This window comes from Acomys minous (assembly GCF_964271855.1).
Source record: "Acomys minous genome assembly, chromosome: 12".
In the NCBI taxonomy this organism is placed as follows: Eukaryota; Metazoa; Chordata; class Mammalia; order Rodentia; family Muridae; genus Acomys; species Acomys minous.
Window position 1 is genome coordinate 17,393,302 of NC_140493.1, and position 20,651 is coordinate 17,413,952.

The following is a 20,651-nucleotide window of genomic DNA, read 5'->3' on the forward strand; positions in this document are numbered from 1 at the left end:
GTAGCTTATGGAAATATTCTTGTAGGCTGGAGAGATAGCTTGGCAGTTAAAAAGCATTTTTTTTCTGCCTTTGCGGATGACCTAGGTTCAGTTCCCAGGGCCCACATGGCTGCTCACAGCTGTCTGATACTCCAGTTCCAGAAGATCCAATGCTCTCTTGTGGCTCTTGTGGGCCCCAAACATATACCTGGTACACTTCCATGCATGCAGGCAAAACGTTCATTCACACGACATGAAAAGAAATCTTTGGGGCTGGCTGTTATTCTAAAGGACCAGAGTCGGGTTCCCAATGCCCACCCACATCAGGTAGCTCACAACCATCTGTAACTCCATTGCAGAGGACCTGACACCTCTGACCCCCGCCCCCCACGGACACCTGCACTCATGTGTGTGTGTGTACCTACACACAGACACCCACTTAATTAAACATAACATAGATAAATCTCTTATTAAAAAAGAATATATCTCGGGATGTGGTGGCACATGCCTTTAATCCCAGCACTTGGGAGGCAGAGGCAGATGGATTCTGCAAGTTCGAGGCCAGCCTGGTCTCCAGAGTGAAGGCAGGACAGCCAGGGCTCTATTACACAGAGAAACCCTGCCTCAAAAACAAAACAAAACAAAACAAAAAAAAAAAACAAAAACAAACAAAACAAAAAATACCGACAACAACAAAAGAAAATATCCTTGTAAGAAGACTTGGTGATTTTCAACTAGTGGATAGGGAGCCAAGAAATAGGGGGGCCCAGGAAGGAATCCATATTTGCTGAGAAGACTCTAACCTGTTGCCTAACAATCAGAGAACCAAGGGGTCACCCTTCTCAGTTAGTAAGTTCAAACTCTTAGATCCTTGCTAGCCATGGGAAAAGCAGCCACCATGGTCAAGGTGAGGCTTGGTACTGAGGGTGACAAAGTAGGAGGGTATCCTAGGAGGGTACGACACAGCCTGTGGCCTTACTGAGTCCTTTGGTGTGGGTGGATAGAGACGTTTAGGCAGGGATAAGATGGGGGCTCTATAAAACAGAGTAGCACAGAGGCTTTGCTCAGCCTGGAGCAAACAGGAAAGTGTCGTTTCCTGGAGCTGGGAGGCTCCAGTTGCAGTGACTGCTGTAGCCATGTCATTTCCAGAAGACAAGTTTTTTTTTTTTAAGATTTTCTTTTTTATTTTGAGTGTAGAATTTTGCCTCTCTCTCTCTCTCTCTCTCTCTCTCTCTCTCTCTCTCTCTCTCTCTGTATGTGTGTTGCATGTGCCATGGGCATGGCTGGTACCTATGAAAGCTACAAGGGGACACAGGATCCCCTGGAACTGGAGGTACAGGTGGTTGTGAGGGGCAAGGTGGGTGCTAAGAACTGAACCCAGGCCTTCTATAAGAGCAAAGCTCTCTCCAACCCATAGAAGATGCCCTTTTTGCAACAGGACTCCCCATCTGGTGGCTCTTTGGTCCCGTTTACTCACTCACTCCCTGATGTCCCTTGAGCCCTAAAGCGGGAGCTATAGGTGACTTATTTAGGGCCCAACACTCTACTGCCTTCCTTTTCTCAAGACTTCAATCTGTTATGAATCTCTCTGCCATACCTTTGTCTGTCAAAGGCTCCCAGCAACACTAGGCTGCAGTTATAAACGTGACTACTTAAAAGACAGTTGGACCACATGTCCACTTAATAAAATAATAACAGTGAGTTCCCCCTAGGGCCTAGGATCTTCCCAGCTGCCAGGACTCATCCAGGTTTATAGTGCCAGACGTGTTCCTTCCTGTAGAGGGGACCTCAAATCCAATCAGAAAGCAGTTGGTTACCCTCCACAACATACATGCAGCTGCTTCACCAATAGTTACATCCAGCCAGGCCAGTCATTAGTGTAGTTCAAAGGGTTGTAGCTGGGCAAGACCGTTGATTTTTTTTTTCCCCTTCCAGTTCAGTTCCAGCTTGATTTCTCCACATCCTATCAACGAAGGGCCTGGTGTCTTCGGCAACAAGAGACCAACGTGGCTGGCGGTAGAGGGACAGCGTGGCAGGAACACGGCTGTTTATTTCTCACATAACTTAACCGGACCTCCTGGCCACTCAAGCAGATAAGGAGGCCCACAGACTCTATGGATGAACCCCGCCTCTGCTTCTGAACCACACCTCCATCTTCCAGGAATGAAAACGAGGTCTGTGTAGTCCAGGTATCTGAGGCAGAAATGAGAATTGCCTGAAGTGGCTGGAGAAATGCAGTGCTTGGCTGCTCGGCCTCTGGCTTGGTGAAACCCAGAGAAGGCACGCCACGTTCCCATAGCCCCGTCATGACACAGGTGCACGGGAAACCAGTCCTCTACCACCAGCAAAGGCGATTTAGGCTGTCTTGGCTTGCTACTAATTGCTGAGGCCTAGCTGCAGAGCCTTCAAACAAAAGCAATTCCAGGCCAGCCAGAGCTACACAGTGAGACCCTGTCTCAAAAACAAAACAAAACAAAACAAAACAAACAAAGAAACAAAACAAAAGAAGGTCTTACCACATAGCCCTGGCTGGCCTGGAGCTTGCTATGTAGACCAGGCTAGCTTTGAACTAAAAAAAGATCTGTCTGCGTCTACTTCCTGGGTGCTGCACCACCACACCTGACTCCTACAGGGCTTTCCCAGGCATGATGGGACCCTGGCCAAGGTTCCTGCCACTCAGAAGGGATCCCAAAGTTGCTTGTTGTAGGTTGTTCTTTTTTTGGGGTGGTGGTGGTGAGGAGGAGGAGGGGAGGTCTTTTAAGTTTATTGTTACATAAACTTCCAGTGGGTTTTTTGAGAAAGAAAGGCTCTAATCCCATAAACAAAGCAGATGGGATTCGAGTTTCAGATCTCGATAGAAATCCATCCGAGATTTCTCTTGAAAAGCACAGTCTTGAGTTAATGACAGGTACGTATGTGAGGAACAGCTTTGCTGGGGGATGATCTCATTGCTGTGTGAACACCGCACAGTACACACCTGGTGTAGCATCTCCCACATACCCAGGAGTTATGGACCTCTGTGGTGTCTGCAGTCCCTCATTGGCTGAGCCTGAGCACCATCCTGCAGGGACTAACTGCTGTATTTAAAGGTCCAAGAGCCCAGGCATATAAAGGGGGCCTAGCTATGGACTTTGCTTCTAGATTACTCTGGTGCTGCTGCTATGTGACCTAGACTTCATGATGCAACCTCCAGTGCCTCAGTTTCCTCACTAGCACCAAGGGTGATTTGAAGGAGACTGCTAACTCAGAGGAGGCCACAGGAGCACATCTGCCTTTGGTACACACTGCATGTAGGGGGCAGCAGGCTGCCTTGGTTACTTTTCTGTTGGTGAGACAGAATGCCCTGTCTCACAACTTTGAGCGAGTGTGTGTGTGTGTGGGGGGGGGGGCAGATTTATTTTGGTCCTGAGGGGACTTCCTTGTGCTGGGGAAATCATAGCAGCAGGAACAGGAAGCTGGCTGATCACATGCCACCTGAACACAGGAAGCAGAGAGGGAGAACAGGAAGTGGGGTCAGGCTCCCAAACTTCAAAGGCTGCTCAGGTGATGAGCTTCTTCCAGCAAGGCTCCACTTCCTAAAGGTTCCACAAGGTTCACAAACAGTGCTACCAAATGGGGACCGGAGTTCAATTACAGGAGCCCATGAGGGACAATTCTCTCACTCAAACCACAGCACAGTCACCTGGTCCAGGCTGCGTGTGGTTGGCTTGGAAGGTACTGCTGTGTGTGAAAGAGCTCTTCTTTTAGGTGCCTGGGGTGTGTGTGTGTGTGTGTGTGTGTGTGTGTGTGTGTGTGTGTGAGAGGGGGGGGGGGAGGGAGTCCAAGTCCCTTGGCTTTGTGCGTAAAAATCATCCTCCTATTCGCATACAAGGAAATACAAGAGATCAGAAAGTCCCACCAGGTCAACCCAGGCCTCTGTGACTTCATAATTTTTATGGTTTTGTGCCTTCCCAGGTCAATGCTTCATTGTTCAAACACAGTGAGTGTGGTGCACGGTCAAACATGCAGTCTTCCCCAAGGACAAGTGACCCTAGTTACTCAGATCCTCTGAGATGTAGGATCCCTTCCTACATCAGGGTCACAGTCGGCCACAGGCTTTGAATGTGGCATCAGCAGGCTCAGCCTCGTCTGTATTGTAGGACTCTGTCCAGCTCTGCTCATTTGGGGCCCCCTGTGCTGCCCGGGCTGGCCGTGCAGGCAGCCCTCTTCCCGCTTAGACTGGCTTAGGGAATCAGGGCTGGCGTGCAACTGTGGCTGGGATCCGTTCTCTCTGGGCGATGTATCCACTGCGTCCCAGTCTCCAGGCACAGTTTTTACAAATTCCATTTTCCAGGGCCAGCCCCACCCTCTCCGTTAAAGGTAGCTGCCTAAGACAGAACACTGAAACCCAGCTCTCACCTGGGTGTTCTGAATTTAGGTCATAATCACAGACGATCAATCAAGACTTCAGACACTGGCATCCGCCCCTCCCCCACCCTCCTGGAAGAGGCTGTGAGTCAGAACACAATGCCTTTCCTTTTTTTTTTTTTTTTTTAACCGTTGCCCCTCTGGTGAATAAGGAGTCACTTTCAAGGTGTGGTCAGTCAGAGGAAAAGGAGACAATCTGCACCCTGACCCATGGGGAAGGACACCTTAGGGACTCCTCTGGAGGGTGGGTAGGTACATGCAAGCTTCTGTGGCAGGGCAGGCTCAAAACTGTGGCTCCTGATCTGTCTTCAGCTTGGTCCATCCTTTTCCTTTCTTGTTTGTTCATGCTCACTTCCTCCACTTCAATAATTTCCTTGCTCCTTTGTTCCGGGCTCTGTCCTCTTACTGTAGGCACCCACCCCCACACCGCCTTGTGTGTGTGTGTGTGTGCGCGCGCGCGCGCGTTTGTAAGCTCCTTTCTTAGAGCATTCTGTTCTTGTTTGATAAATGCCTACTTTCTTCAGTGTGGGTGTGTTTACGTTCCTTTCTCATAGCAATTTGTTCTCGTTTGGCAAATACTTGTTTTCTTCGGTCTGAGAGATTCATTTTTTGGGAGAAGAGTCCTGTGCTTTAGGTATGGGGGGGTCACCTGTTGAGGTAGCACTGGATCATTCGGAGGGTTTTCAGTGAGCTGCCTGCTCTGCAGAGGGACCTAACTATTATGGACCTTATTACTGAGACAGGCTCTCACTCTGTAGTTCAGCCTGGCCTGGAACTCGCTATACAGAGCAGGCTGATCTCACACTCTTTTTGTCTGCTTGTTTTCGAGACAGGGTCTCTCTGTGTAGCCTTGGCTGTCCTGGACTCACTTTGTAGACCAGGCTGGCCTGGAACTCACAGCCATCCACCCGCCTCTGCCTCCCCAAGTGCTGGGATTACAAGCATGAGCTAACTAACGCATCTGGCTTCATCTCAAACTCTTGATTCTCCTGCCTCCTGAGGGCTGAATTATGCACGTGACCACCCCCACCCCCACCCCCACCCCCACCCCCATGCTTGGAAAGTGACTTTTTGCTTTATCTCAGAGAGACCAGTTATCAAATATGCCTCTACCATAGACAGCTGTGTGAGTTTGGATGCAGTGTAAAAGCGTCCCGCTGGGTTGTCTCACCTGCACGATGACTTTAGTGAGTGCAGAGCACCTGGCCTGCTCCTTCAGGTCTGTAGTTGGGCTCCATAGCCATGACCACCACTGTTCATATCACCACACCCCAGTTAGTAGGACCCCTGAGCACTCCACTATTGTCATGGAGGGTCTCTGTCATGTGTCCGCAGAGGTTGGAAGAGGGCACTAGATCCTCTGGAACTGGAGTTATAGATGTCTGTGAGATGCCATGTGCCATGTTGGCACTGAGAATACAACCTGGGTCCTCTGCAAGAGAAGCCAGTGCTTTGTTTGCTTGTTTGTTTGTTTTTGGTTTTGGGTTTTTGTTTTTTTTTTTTTTTTGAGACAGGGTTTCTCTGTGTAGCCTTGGCTATCCTAGACTCACTTTGTAGACCAGGCTGGCCTTGAACTCACAGAGATCCGCTTGCCTCTGCCTCCTGAGTGCTGGGATTACAGGTGTGCGCCACCACACCCGGCCTGAAGCCAGTGCTCTTAACCACTGAGCTTTGTCTCCAGCTCTGGGAGCCATCTTTCTCAACAGTGTTGTGTATATTATATTTTCCTAGATATGTTGTGACTGTTACTCAGCAGGTCTCTAATATTGCATTACTAAAATAGCAAAACACTTCGGAAGTGCTCTTTGTTTCTTTTTTTTCTTTCTTTCTTTCTTTTTTTTTTCTTTTTTTTTTTTTTTTGGTTTTTCAAGACAAGGTTTCTCTGTGTAGCCTTGGCTGTCCTGGACTCACGTTGTAGGCCAGGCTGGCCTCGAACTCACATCGATCTGTCTACTTCTGCCTCCCAAGTGCTGGGATCAAAGATGTGTGCCACCACGCCTGGTGGGCAGGGGTGCTCTTTGAAGGATACAAAGAACCGACTTTAGACACTGTCCCTGCAGAATGTCGATGAACAGTTAAAGTCACTTGCCATCATGTTATGTTTATTTATTTATTTTTGCAAACTCCAGCCTTGAAGTATGATGACTTTTGCTGCTTTTCTGTTGTTAGTTTCTTGTCATGGGATCTGTCGTCCTCCCCCCACCCCCCTCCCCCCCTCCCCCCCACCCTCCACCCCCCATGATTCTAGAGTCACTTGGAGGTCAGGTCAGGTCAGGCCAGGCAAAGCAAGTCATCTAACCACAAAGGTGTCCCAACCACTGTAAGGGAGTGCAGTACCAGCTTTCTGGAAGTTTGTGCCCCGTGGCGGCAGTGTTTCTGATTCATTGTGTGGCATTTTTTTTTTTTTTTTGGTGGCATTTGGAGGTTTGTTTTCTTTTATAGTACCAGGCAAGGAATTTGAGGGTGGGACCAGGTCTGTGTGTCTGTGTGAGCAGAGCTTCCAATGCCGTCTCCCTGAGAGGAGGTGCTGTGGCAGCTGTACTTCGTGGAATGAGCTGTGTCAAGAAACACACACACACACACACACACACACACACACACACACACACACACAAAAGAACCACTCTCACCACTCCACCAGCCCAACCCCAACATCCTCATCCTTACCACCATCACCTCCACTAACCCCACCCTCACCCCTGGCAGTGGAAAAATACAACCTTGGCCTTACCCCTTAGCAAACTTCCAGGGCAAATACTGTCTTCTTAAATTTTGATGCCTTAAAAATAAATAAATAAATAAATATATATATATATATATATATATATATATATATATATATATATATATATATATCCAAGCATGTGAAAAGATAGCCCCCTAAGCCTTTTCATGGCTCTTCAAACGTTCCAAAACCTATCTGGCTTCTAATTGCTGTTCCTTTGACCAATAAATATATAATAATATATATGGATTCCATATATGGTTTCTCTGTGTAGCCTTGGCTGTCCTGGAATCTCTTTGTAGACCAGGCTGGCCTCGAACTCACAGAGATCCACCTGCCTCTGCCTCCTTGAGTGCCGGGATTATAGACAGGTGTGCGCCACTGTGACCCATTTTTGTGCTTCCTCTTTTTGTCAAAAGGTCTGAGCAGGAACTCAGGGCTGCAGATGCTGCAAGGCTTGGGGCCTCAGCTGCGTCATTTGTCAAGTAAAACTTTAAACAGCGATAACTGCCAGAAAGATGAGAGCGACATATGATGTCTTCAGAGACCAGCCCATAGCGGGTTTATGGATTACTCTAAAGCTAGGTAGAGGCAGGAGAATCACTTTCAATTCAGAAGTCTGAGGCCAGCCTGGGCAACACAAAAAGACCTTGCCTCAAGACAAAAATCTAAATAAAGATTACTGGGCTAGGGCAGGTCAGTGGTAGGAGCCAGCTTATTTCAACCCCAAGCTCTCTGGGACACATACATACACCACACACACACACATACACCACACACACACACACACACACACACACACACACACACACACACACAAAGTTCCAAACAACAACAAAAGCTCAGGTCACTTGGGAGGGGCCTGCTTGACCACACAGTTCCCTGGGATTCAGAACTCTCAGTCAGGGGCCTCAGAAGGAGCTGGGGAGATGGTTCAGCCTACAAAGCGCTTGCCAAGCAAGCATGAGGGCCTGAATTTGATCCTCGACACCCATGGGGGAAAGCTAGGTGCGGCAGCCCGCCCTTGTAATCCCTCTGTAGGGGAGGCAGAGACAGGAGGGACCCAATGAGCTCCAGCTTCCTGGAGAAATCCTGTCTCAGCAAGTTATGCTGGAGAGAGACAGAGGAGGACACGTGACACGGATCGCTCACCTCCACCTGCAATGCACACATACACGTACATACACGGGAACATAAGTACACACATCGACAGACAGCTAGGAAGACACATGTGCATGACCGTACAATACTACAAACAAACTGTGGCAAAGGCATCATAACACACAGGGTTTCTCAGGGTGTGGAAATGAGCTTCCTCCCAGCTGTTTTAGCACATGAACTTAATGCTAACCACCGGGACTCCGTTACCTGGCGGGATAAGGGTATGTTGAGGAGGAGGAAGAGGAGGAGGAGGAGGAGATTCTCACATGCATGTTCCATCCCAGCCCGGTCACCCTTGCCAAAGATGACTCAGGTGAACGTGTTATCCCTACAACTGCCAGGCGCCTGCTGTGATCCAACCAGTACAGTCATGCCAGGCACCTAGGCCACTCACCTGTGTGGCTCGCAGAAAATTCCCTGGCTTGTCTCCACTAGAACCAAGATGGGGAAGCTGGCTGCTCCAGGGGATGGGAAAGGTGTGAAAAGGTAGGGCACAACCAAATGTGAACATACCAAAGTGCCAGGAACCCACAGGGCAGGTTCAATATGGAGGAGCCCTTGCTTCCGGGAAGCTTAAACATACGGGTCAGGATAATGCCACACACCCATTACTACAAAGTATGGCAAGTTCCAGAAGGGAAAAATTCAAAGTCAATGACACAAGGTTACACAGGGGCGCTGATTTAAATAGGAGGAGGAGCAAGAGGCACAGTTTTAACGAGGAATGTGTAAATTAAGACCTGGAGGTGCGGGGGGGGGGGGGGGGAGGGGGTATTTATTAGTCAAGGGAACAGCAAGCAGAAGCCAGACAGGCTTTGGAATGTTTGAAGAGCCATGAAAAGGCTTAGGGAGCTAAGGCGCTGTGAGCAGGGAGCTATCTTTTCACATGCTTGGATATGTAATATATACCGTTCTGCTCAATGAACCTCGCCAGGCTGGGGCTTGGCATTCCCATGTACTCTTAAAGCCTTGTTCCGAAGATGCCAGCTCGGATTTGAATCCCACCCCCCACCCCCCGCTGCTTCAAGTGTGGAAAGGGAAGGTACACACCCTCAAAATGCTGCATCACTGAGCTCTTCACAGCTGCCTCTGAAGCTGGGCTGCACCGAGGAAATGTCTGGAATGCCCCCTCGGTGTGGCTTTGGGTGTGCAGTAGGCTCCTGTCCTCCGTCCAAACAAACATCTACCCTGCCCTCGACTGGGGAGTGAAAGGGATTTTATTCTGTCGCTGCCCTGACTCGCCTCTTAGAAGAACTTGGAAGAGAGAAGGGCAAAGCTTTCTAGGGATCTGCGTGGGGACCCACAGCAAGAAAACACCCAGAGGATGTGTGGGCTTCTCCCTTCCCCGTTTAGCGGAAGGAGCTAACAGGGAAGCCAGGTGGGGGATGGAGGTAATGGTGTGGCACGGATTTTTAAAACTCCGCTGCAAGCTTGTTGGGACAGCGCATGGATGAAATCGGAATGGCGTGTGGAAGATGGCACAGCCCCTAAGGGTGGCACGCAAGTTGGTGAAGCATTTCGTAGTTCTGGAACCTCGGAGACAAGGGGGCTAACAGCGTGGACTTGCTGACAAAGCAAACAGAGCCTGCTCACCTCTTTGAAGGAGAGATTCTTGAGAAACGAAGGCTAAGCAGAAATATCTTCAAGATTTGCTGAGGAAAGCTGGAACTCACAGAGCCACACTCGAGGAATGCCCCCTCTCCCCGACCCCAAATTCTCCAAAGTGAAGGCAGCATTCCCAAGGGAAGTATGGGTTGTCTGCATGAGGATGCGGAAAAGGGCACACTCTGGGTGAATATCCAAAATATTAGGTCTGTGGAGCAATAAGGAGGGAATGTACCCTACAAGCTACAGGGCCAACGGTGCCAGCCCGGGGAGAGGACTGATAAGACAGGGCACCAAAACAGACCCCATGCTGGGCCCTCAAGCAAGTCTCAGCAGATCTCAAAGGGTTGAACTCCCACAACAGTGTGTTCTGACCACAGTGCAATTAAAGAGGAAAGTAATAACAGAAAGCTCATCAGAGAGTCCCCACGCGTTTGGGAACACATTTCTGAATAACAGGAGGAGAAATCACAGTGGGAATTAGAAAATTCTTTGCATTGAAGGATGAGGAAAAAAACCATATCGGGCTGGGCGGCAGTGGCGCACGCCTTTAATCCCAGCACTCAGGAGGCAGAGGCAGGTGGATCGCTGTGAGTTTAAGGCCGGCCTGGTCTACAAAGTGAGTCCAGGCCAGCCAAGGCTACACAGAGAAACCCTGTCTTGAAAAACTAAAAACAAACAAACAACAACAACAACAATAAAAATATGGGAACTTGTGAGCAGCAGCGGAGGGAGAGCCAAGGTGGAAGTCTCCAGCAGTGTGTGCATGAGAAAGTAAAGTGGCCAAGCTAGATTGCTGCAAGTGTGATGCCATCCTGGTTAACAGAGGAAGAGAGAGAGAGAGAGAGAGAGAGAGAGAGAGAGAGAGAGAGAGAGAGAGAGAGAGAGAGAGAGAGAAGGGGGGGCGAAGAAAAGTGGTGATCTGGGGCAGACAAGACGGCTCAGTAGGTAAATGCACTAAACCACCAAACCTGCTGGCCAACTGGATCCCCAGCACCTACATGATGGAAGGAATGACTTCCAAAAGTTGTCCTCTGACCTCCACACATGTGCCATGGTACAGTCACACCCACACACTGCCACCCCCAAAATAAATACTGAAGTGAAAACCTGGAGACCCCCTTTCCCCACCCCCCCACTTGTCCCTTTTGGTGAGGCTGCAGCCTATATGACATCTTAGCTGGCATCTACATCATCTCCTCCCCTATGAGATTCTCTGTCACTTGTGTTGTCTTCATACATAGGGACACTGCGCCTCCTCCTGCCACCTGCATAAGGAATAAGCCGCCAGAATCACAAGTGGCTCATTGTTCCCTCACTGCTGTTTCTGCGGGTCCTTGGCCTCCCCTGTATAGGACATTCTTACACGGTCCTACGCACTATACTAGAAACTTCCATAACCATCATTGTCATTTAATGTACCTCAGAGAGGCTCAGCCACCTGCCCCCATCACACAGTTTATCTGGGAAGAACCAAGTCTCCAACGTAGGCTTTCATCATCATCATCATCATCATCATCATCATCATCATCCCCATCATCATCATCCCCACCACCACCACTACACTTTGTCTGAAATGTACATTTAGTGTTGCCAGGGTAACTGCATCTCCACAGTGCTTCAAGCTGGCCGTTCTTTTCCAGTTCAGGCCACGGGATTCTGGCCAGGGCCCTAGAGGGCTTACTGTCTGCCTGGCTTCTATATACCGCTGAGCGCTGTCCTCAGCCCCTGGCATCCCCAAAGATGACAATGACTACAGCAAGTGTCTGTAACGTCCTGTTACCAAGCACTGTCACCAGGATTGCAGCCTCCCATCTTCCTCTTCACCAGAAAGAGATTGCTCCTGTTTGCCATTGCTCAGTGGCTCTTCTTCTAATGGCACTTTCCTTTTCTCCCCCACAGCCAACAGGTAAAACCATAGGTGATGACTTCATATAAGTAATAACTGGGAAGTGGTGTGAATAGCTCAAGGCCAGGGATAAACCAGTGGTGACAGTTACTGCTGAGCACTGCCTTATGTTGCTGTCTCTGCTGAGGCCTATGCTGGCCTTGAGGAACTGCTTTCAGCTACCCAGTGTCCTGCTGTTGCACACATGACCTCTGCTCTGGGGCCAGGGGTTTGCTCACTCATCAAATTCCAGTGGCAGTGAGCAAGCTGTAGTTAAAAGCAAAGTCAGCGTTGGTACAGTGGATGTGTCCTCAGAGAGGCCTGGAACAATGAGCTCTGGCAGCAGGACAGATGAATCCAAACAGCGGCATCTCTCTACTAAGAAAAAAAAGTGATGGAGATGAGGTCCCTGGCAACATTCTGCAAGACAGGGCCTTCACAGTGACATGCAGCCTTTAAGTACTTTCTTTAAGACATTTTAAAAACATTAATCGTGCCGGGCGGTGATGGCACACGCCTTTAATCCCAGCACTCAGGAAGCAGAGACAGGCAGATCACTGTGAGTTCAAGGCCAGCCTGATCTACAGAGTGAGTCCAGGACAGCCAAGGCTACAGAGAGAAACCCTATCTCAGGAAAAAAAAGTGTGTGTATGTGTGTGTGTACATGTGCACATGCCACACATGCACATGGAGATCACAGGACAACATGTGGGACTAGGTTCTCTTGGGAGCAGGTACCTTTACCAGCTGAGCCATTTCCCTGGCTCCTTTCCTTTTGGTTTCTTATTCACCATTAAATCTTTGGTAAAACATGCATGACAGAACTCACGGCTTTAATCATTTCTATGAAAATGTGCAGTTGCATGGCATGGAACCTGCTCACAATATTGGCCACCATCAGCCCCACTGCCCAGAACTGTCACTTTTCCCCTAACTGATACTCCAACCCCTCTGAACAGGTCTTCAGCCCCAACAACCCCCATTTTTATCCTTCTGTCTCTGTGAATTTGACTAATTTAAGTGCCTCATATAGGTGGAATCACATAGGATTTGTCCTGTGTCACATGCACACTGTCTTCATAGTTCATCCCTGTGACAGCATGTATTAGAATTCCCTTTGCTATTTATGATGGTGGTGATGATGTTTTTGGTTTTTGGTCTTGTTTTTTTTTTTTTGGTTTTGAGAGAGAGTTTCTCTGTGTAGCCCTGGCTGTCCTGTACTCACTTTGTAGACCAGGCTGGCCTCAAACTCACAGAGATCTGTCTCCCCGAGTGCTGGGATTACAGGGGTGCGCGTCAGCATGCCCAGCTGGCTATTTTATGTGTATGGGTGCTTTGTCTGAATGTGGGTTGTGCATCACGTGTATGCAGTGCCCACAGAGGCCAGAAGGGGGCATCAGACACCCTGGAACTAGAAGAATTAACATTCAGCTGTGAGCAGTCATTGGGTGCTGGGAACCAAACCCAGGTCCTCTACAAGAACAGCCAAGGATCTTAACCATTGAGCCATCTTTCAAGTCTTTCTCTCTGCTTTTTTTTTCTTTAAAGATTTGTTTTTATTTATGTATTTGTATGAGTCTATGCCACATGTGTACAGGTGCCCAAGGTGGCAAGAAGAGAGAGTCTGGTGTCCTCTTCCATTCTCTCTGAGGTAAGGTAAGGTCTCTTTGAGGTAAAGTCTTGCCCTAAACCTGGGCTGAGGTTTTCTTAGCTAGGCTAGAAGCTGGCAAACCCCAGGGGGCTTCCTGTCTCTGTCCCCCCCCCCCCAGGGAACTGGGGTTACAGGTGTGTGGTGGATGCTCAGCATATTATATAGATGCTGGGCTCCAAGCTTCAGTGTTCATGATTGCACAGCAAACGCTCTTTAACTGCTAAGCCACATTACCAGCACCCACCTCTTCGGGTTTTGAGATAGGGTCTTGATATGTAGCGCTGGCTGGCTATGCAAATCAGATTAACTTGGATTCACTGTGCTAATACTGCCCTAAAAGATGCTGATATTACAGGCGTGAGTTAGCACTCCCATCTGAGTCAGGTGATTTCAATTATGATAATCCTTTTATCTTTCACAGAAATTATTTCTAATTCATGCCTCATTTTGCAAGAAACTATGAGATGTCTGCCCTTTACGTGTATGCTTTACTCATATGGTAGCTCATATTCATGATCCCAGTATTTGGGAGGCGCAGGCAGCACAATTGTAATTTTAAGGCTAACTGGGGCTAGGTAGTGAGTTCCAGACCAGCCTGGGATACAAGAGTAAAGACCCTATCTGAGAAATAAAAGTTAAAGCCAGGTGTAGTGGCACATGTCTTTAATCCCAGCACTCAAGAGGCAGAGGCAGGTGGATGGATCTCTGAGTTCAAAGCCAGCCTGGTCTACAGAGAAAGCTGCAGGATAGCCAAGGCTACACAGAGAAACCCTATTTCAAGAAACAAAACAGAAAGAAAAAATAAAGAAAGGAGAAAAGGAAGGAAGGAAGGAAGGAAGGAAGGAAGGAAGGAAAAAAATGTGCTTTAGGACCTGGCATGTAACTCAGTGATAGAACAATTCTCTAGCATGTGTAAGACCCTGTTTTTTGTTTGTTTGTTTGTTTATAAGAGCTTTTGAAAGCTGGAGAGGTGGCTCAGTGGTTAAGAGCACTGGTTGCTCTTCCAAGGACCCTAGGTTCAATTCCCAGCAACCACATGGTGGTGGCTCACAACCCCCTCTAGGTCCAGTTCCAGGGGATCTGACGCCCAGCTTTGACTTCTGTGCTTGTTCACGGCACTCTGCACACACATACACACTCAGGCAAATGCCCATTCACATAAAAACTGAGTGGGATACTATTTGCAGGCAAGAACAGATGGCGGGGTTCTGAGGCTCGTCACTGCCCTCGGCCACATGGCAAGAGTTGACATTGATCTGAAAGTTTTGTGTTGTGGTAGCACATGCCAAGTGCTGAGGTTTCTCTAGGCAGCTTACCCTTGTGCCATGTGCATTGTCTGTCATTCTTTCTTTCTTTCTTTCTTTTTTTTTTTTTAAGACAAGGTTTCTCTGTGTTGCCTTGGCTGTGCTGGACTCACTTTGTAGACCAGGCTGGTCTTGAACTCACAGTGATCTGCCTGCCTCTGCCTCCCGAGTGCTGGGGTTGAAGGCGTGCGCCACCACTGCCCGGCTGCATTGTCTTTCTTTACAGCTTCTACTAGAAGTAGACTCTGGAGTCTTGAGTGCCAGTCTCTGAGCTTCTGGATGCTAAGCTCTCTTCCTATGCCCATTCCACCATGATTATCCCCGGAACACTGGAGAACCCTTCCCTAAATCACTGACCTCCCAGCCAGGCCACACTCCAGTTGCACAGATTACCCAGAGTCCTCTGCTACTCCAGCACTGTGATCAACAGAAAAGTTGGCAGGAAAGCACACATTCACCTTAAAACAAACAAACAAACAAACAAACAAACAAACAAACTCCTTGTATTCTCCTAAGTGAGCAAACTCTGCTGAATTGTACGGCACAGAAGTCTGAAATTAAAAAACACCCAAGACTCAAAATCCCAGCCAGATAACAGGCTGAGGGCTTCTCTTTGCTCATCAGAGATACCAACCTAGCCCAGTGTGCCCCATCAATGCAGGCAGGTACCAGAACACTTGAGTTTCCTCTGTTGTGATCTGGGAACAGTATGCTTGAATGTCCAAAACAGGGCTTCTGGAAGGTTCCAGTAGCCCCTGCTGGGGGTGGGAGGCTGAGGAGAAACAGTTTCAAGCAAAGTCCCTAATTTGGAGGTGACATAGAAGAAATAACATAGGGATAATTCCTTTGAGCCAAACCACTTGGTGAGGATGGTGTTTATGTGTGTGTGTGTGTGTGTGCGTGCCCCACTAAAAGAGAAGTAGCCCCTGCTGGCAGGAAGTGACTTTACACAGAGAAGTGCAGAATGGGTGTTGAGCCAGGATCACCACAGGCTCCATACACAGGAGTGGTAGTTGAGGCGAAGCAGCTGGGTGTGGCCCTGGTGCAGCTGGTGAGGGCCTCACGGCAGGACAAAGGTAAGAGTCGCTTGTGGATGCTACCTTGTGTCTGGCTTCCATGACCACTTAGACGTCCCATTTATGATGTGGGAATTTGATCCCATAGAATCAATTGACAGACACTTTGGATGGCCTTAGAGAATCGTCTCTTAACCTGTGGGTTGCTACTCCCTTTGGGGATCGAAAACTGCCAATGGGGCACCTAAAACCCATCAGAAAACACAGATATTTACATTATTATTCATAACAGCAGCAAAATTACAGTTATGAAATAGCAACGAATATAATTTTATGGTGGTGGAGTTGGGGGTCATCACAACATGAGGAGCTGTATTAAAGGGTGGCAGCGTTAGGAAGGTTGAGAACCACTGTGTTAGTGGATGCTGGGTCCTGCTCCCCGCCCTCCCCCACCCCGCCCCACCTCCCGTGACTCCTCCTTCCTTGGTTCAGTCCCATGTTCCATATTCCTTCCACTCTAGCCCACCTTGACTCCTCTCTCTACCTCACTCTCTGCCTGTCTGTCTCCAGAGCAGGCTGGGGATGCACTGGGTGGGTTGCTGAGTGATGGAGAGGGGCTCTGGCCTTCTTTGCACTAGAGCATCCCCACTCCCACTGAAGCACCAAGATGACATCTCATAAGCCTCCATACACCTGTGCATTGTCCCCGAGCTTTATGCACAGGAAGAAAGAGTGTAACAGGGAGGGAAACTGGGGTTGGCAGACTGTTGATGGATAGAGAGCAGGCAGCAACCCTGGCCTGACCCCGTCTGCCCTTACCCTCTCCCAGCATCCACAGCTGCACCAGATTGGAGGCAATAGAGAGAAAGCAAGCCAAGAGGGGAAATTAAAAGACTTAAGGCTGTTCTGGGACCATTTCTCTGACTCCAATACTTTGCCCACTGGGACCCAGTCCTTTGAAGATTGACTTCCTGGGACCCCTGAGCCAATGTGTAGTTTTATGGACAGCGAGGAGGTGTGTGGCATGGAGTGTATGTGGGAGTAGAAGTTATGGACAGTGCTTTCCAGAAGCATCCAGAAAATGGACTGGCCGAAGTCCACTCCTTCCAACCTTGAGCAGAGAGGCCTTCTCACCCCAACCGCCCTGCAGGGGCCTCTGCTTTCAGCAGCAGCCTCTGACTTAAGCTTGTAGTGTAAACAGGAAGTGACAAGGTCACCAGGTTCCAGCAGAGCTGTCCCCTAGAAGTCTCATGAGCATGCCAAGGGCCCCCAAGCACACTGGCAGGCGTGCCCATGATAGGGTCTGCACGCAGGCTGCCTGGCGCCTTTCCAGGGCAGTGGAAAGCTGGGCCCCCACCCCCTGTTAACCTCCTCCCCTGGGTGAATTTACCTGCACGCAATTAATTATGCAATTATCTCGATGGGGCTGTGAAGAGCAACCATCAAATTGCCAAGATGGGCTGTGGAATAAGATGCTTCTGCTTTGCCAAGTGGCAAACAGGCCTCGCTCGCTTCTGAGACTCCAGTGGCTGCCACAGCTAGGGCCACAGTGCGGCCTTGGCGAGAACTTGGCTCAGCATGTCCTCCATGGGCTTCAAAGCCCGGCATGTTACCCCAGGGCACTGTCACAGCAACTGTCCTTGACCAGTAGCTCCACTCCTCCACCCTCCGCAACAGCCTGGCTCTTCTTATGTCATGGAGAGGGTGCTATCTGGAAAGCTGCTTTTCTGGGAACATGGTTCTGGGTTTGGGGTCCAAGATCAGGGCCAGAGAGAATAGACCTATTGTCTACTGTACAATTTTCAAAGAATAGGTGGGCAAAGTGGGCATAAAGCTGGGAGTCATTCTGTCCTATCCTATTGCCATATTTTCAAAATGCAACTAAACCCTTAGCAACCCAAGAGCGGAATCTAGGCGCTAGATGCTCTGGCATTCTTAGTAAAATCCTTCCAACCTTGCTGTATCATTGTAAGAGTTTTCTCTCTACGAGATACCAAGAAAGCAACTAAGCTCCACCTTCTAAGGTCCCAAAGACAAACCCAAGTTTTCCCTGGGAAGTAATGAACTAGTGGGTTTATTAGACTTAGCTACAGAGTGTGGGTGAAGTGTCACAGGCAGAAGTGTGGCTGCCTCTCAAGGAGCCACACTGGAAGGTCTACATCCAGCATGGATGATGGTTCCCACACGGGAAGGTCTACAACCAGCATGGATGATGGTTCCCACACAGCTGCACAGACATGGCCTCCTTCTCGTTGTCCTCCCCACGCTGTATACTATATCTCCTCCCCAAAACCTCAAGGTTGCACTCAATTAGAGCAGAATTGAGAACTGCATACAAGTGATTGAGAGGAAGGGCTGGATACCCAGGCGAGGGGCCCATGGCTCTCTGACCCCTCCCCTCCACTGAAGGAATGCCAACACTCAACAAGCCCAGCTGTGATGATCTTTTACAAGCAGGCCCGCCCCTGAGCTCATGAAGATAGCAGCTGTTTGGCTCTGAGGCTGGTGCTAGGCAACATGTATATCTGAACTTTCAAATAAAATATTAAAAAGCACCTCCCCCCCCAAAAAAAAACCCCATACAGCTGATTTCAGGTGGTTACTTGCTAGAGCAGACCCAAGAACCTTGTTGGGTCTTGGGAGGCAGGCTCTCCATCTTTGGTTCTGTCAGCCAGGAGAGTAGGGGGTTGTGGGAGTGCTCTGCTGCCCTTTCCTGGTTCCCTTGTGTGCTATTAGCACTGATCTCTCAAGAACGCAGGCTGTCCCGAGCATCTCTTTGCAGATGAGAGCTCTTGCCTCGAAAAACCAAGGTAGAAAGTGCCTGAGGAATGATGCTTAAGTTTGTCCCTTGGCCCTTTGTTGAGTCTGGGAAGGCAGAGTAAGTCTTTAGGCTTTAGGGGAGATTTGAAGTCCTCCAGCTCTTGGAAGACCCCTGAGCTAGCAGAAGCCCATCCAGAGAGTGGGTAATGGACTCTCAGGAAGGTCATAAAAGCTTATTTACCCTTGTGAGGAAAAATGGCTGCAGGGTACAAAGAAAGCCAGCCACCCCCATTGGACACACCAGCGTATGGACACACTGGGACACACCAGCTACCCCTATAGACACCCTGGAATACACCAGCCACCCCTATGGACACCCTGGGACACATCAGCCACCTTCATGGACATGAGGCCATATGAGCCACCCCCCATGGACATACAAGGTCACACCAGCCACCCCATAGACACTCTGGGACCTACTAGCCACTCCCACAGACATACTGGGACATATCAGCAAGCCCACAAACATACAGGGATGCACCAGCCACCCCCTATGGACACACTGGGACACCAGGCCACACACAAACCTTGCAGCTCACATCTTCACCATGGGGCCCTCCTTTGAACAGAGCTGCAATCCCACCTCTTTAAGTGCCCCTGAGGCATGCTTGTCAGCTGCTTTTAGGGAGAATTTATTGTACATTTATTTATATGCTTCTCTACAGCAGCCACACAGGGCCCAATTGGTTTAGGGGTTAAAAAAAAAAAAAAGGAATGCCAAAATGTCAACCCTCATGCAGTCTGACTGGTCACCTCAGCTTTCAGATGGACTGCTGCGTTGAATACTCCTTCCTTGATCCTTAGCAAGGCCTAGCCCACAGGCAGGGAAAGGGAATGAGATTCTGCCTTTGCACTAAAAAAAGCAAGGATTCGACCACAGGCTGAGCAACTGGACTTAGTGTTTAAGTGCCGCAGCACATCAGCTGGACTTGATACAGCACAGCTTAATGAATGTGGCCTTACAAACCAACACAAAGCCTCAAGGGGTATAGACAAGAACCTGGCAGTCACTGGCCATAAGGACTTGGCCAGGGGGAGGGGCGCACCCCTGGCTGTGCTTGTGAGACAGCCCTCAGAACCAGTACTCGGAGACGAAGATGTGCACGTTGACGACATTCCGGTGGGAGACCACGCCCCCCAACACATAATTCATCTCCAGCCTCAGGACGGCATAAAATGGGCCCACGATGGGCCGCACTTGGCGCACGACACCTGGAGAGAGAGAGAGAGAAGAAGAAAGCGTGTTGTTGGATGTCAGCAGGCACAGAGCAACCTGGGTATCATCTGGGAAAGGGGATCCCTTGGCAATTTCTAGATGAGGCAGATGCTTGAGTCGCCAGGGTAACCATCCCCTTCCATCCTGGTCACTCAGTTGTTTCCATCACTAGGGCCAGGTCTGCCTGCCAGATTGGATGGGGTCACAGCGCTGAGTCCATAATATTCTCAGGGCTCCTTTGAACCCATGTGTGACACTTTTCCTCTTCCTTAGGCCCCAGGCTCACAGGGTTATCTACCCCAGCCACTGTGACTTCAGCCATTGGAGAGCAAAGGTGTCCTTAGCTCTCTGTCCATGGCTAAAAGGCTGCTGCTCAAAGGAAAGCCTGAGAGGTGATATGCCTGGGGCCTACACAGTACAGTGGTGTGATAAATGTCTGCACAATCTGATCAGATCCTGCTTTGTTGCTATTAAACAGTGTTTTTCAATATAATTTTCTGGGGACTGGAGAGACGGCTCAAGGGTTAAGAGTGCATGCTGCTCTTGCAGAGGATAAAAGTTCAATTCCTAGCACCCACACTGGGTGGCTCACAACAGCCTATAACTCCAGCTCCAGGGAATCCAAGGCCCCTTCTGAACTCCCATGCACATATCCACACACACAGACTTATTCAGATGTACATACTTTAAAAATTAAAATATATCTTATATAAATACTGATATTTTGTGTAATTTAGATATTTCATTCAAAATATAATTTAGATATAGATACGTTGTTGATTACATATAAATGACGCACAAGATTTCAGTGTGAGCCGGGCGTGGTGGCGCACGCCTTTAATCCCAGCACTCGGGAGGCAGAGGCAGGCGGATCGCTGT

At 49.2% G+C, this 20,651-nt stretch overlaps 1 protein-coding gene across 1 annotated transcript in view; it reads right to left on the reverse strand.

Moving 5' to 3' along the window:
* Window positions 1-19,172: 19,172 nt before the first annotated feature.
* FBLN1 (fibulin 1) overlaps window positions 19,173-20,651 on the reverse strand; it is a 78,784-nt gene continuing 77,305 nt past the window's right edge. The window contains exon 17 of the mRNA XM_084749767.1: window positions 19,173-19,768. Coding sequence (XP_084605893.1) covers window positions 19,629-19,768 — 140 coding nt within the window. The 3' untranslated portion in view covers window positions 19,173-19,628. The remainder of the gene's footprint in view (window positions 19,769-20,651) is intronic.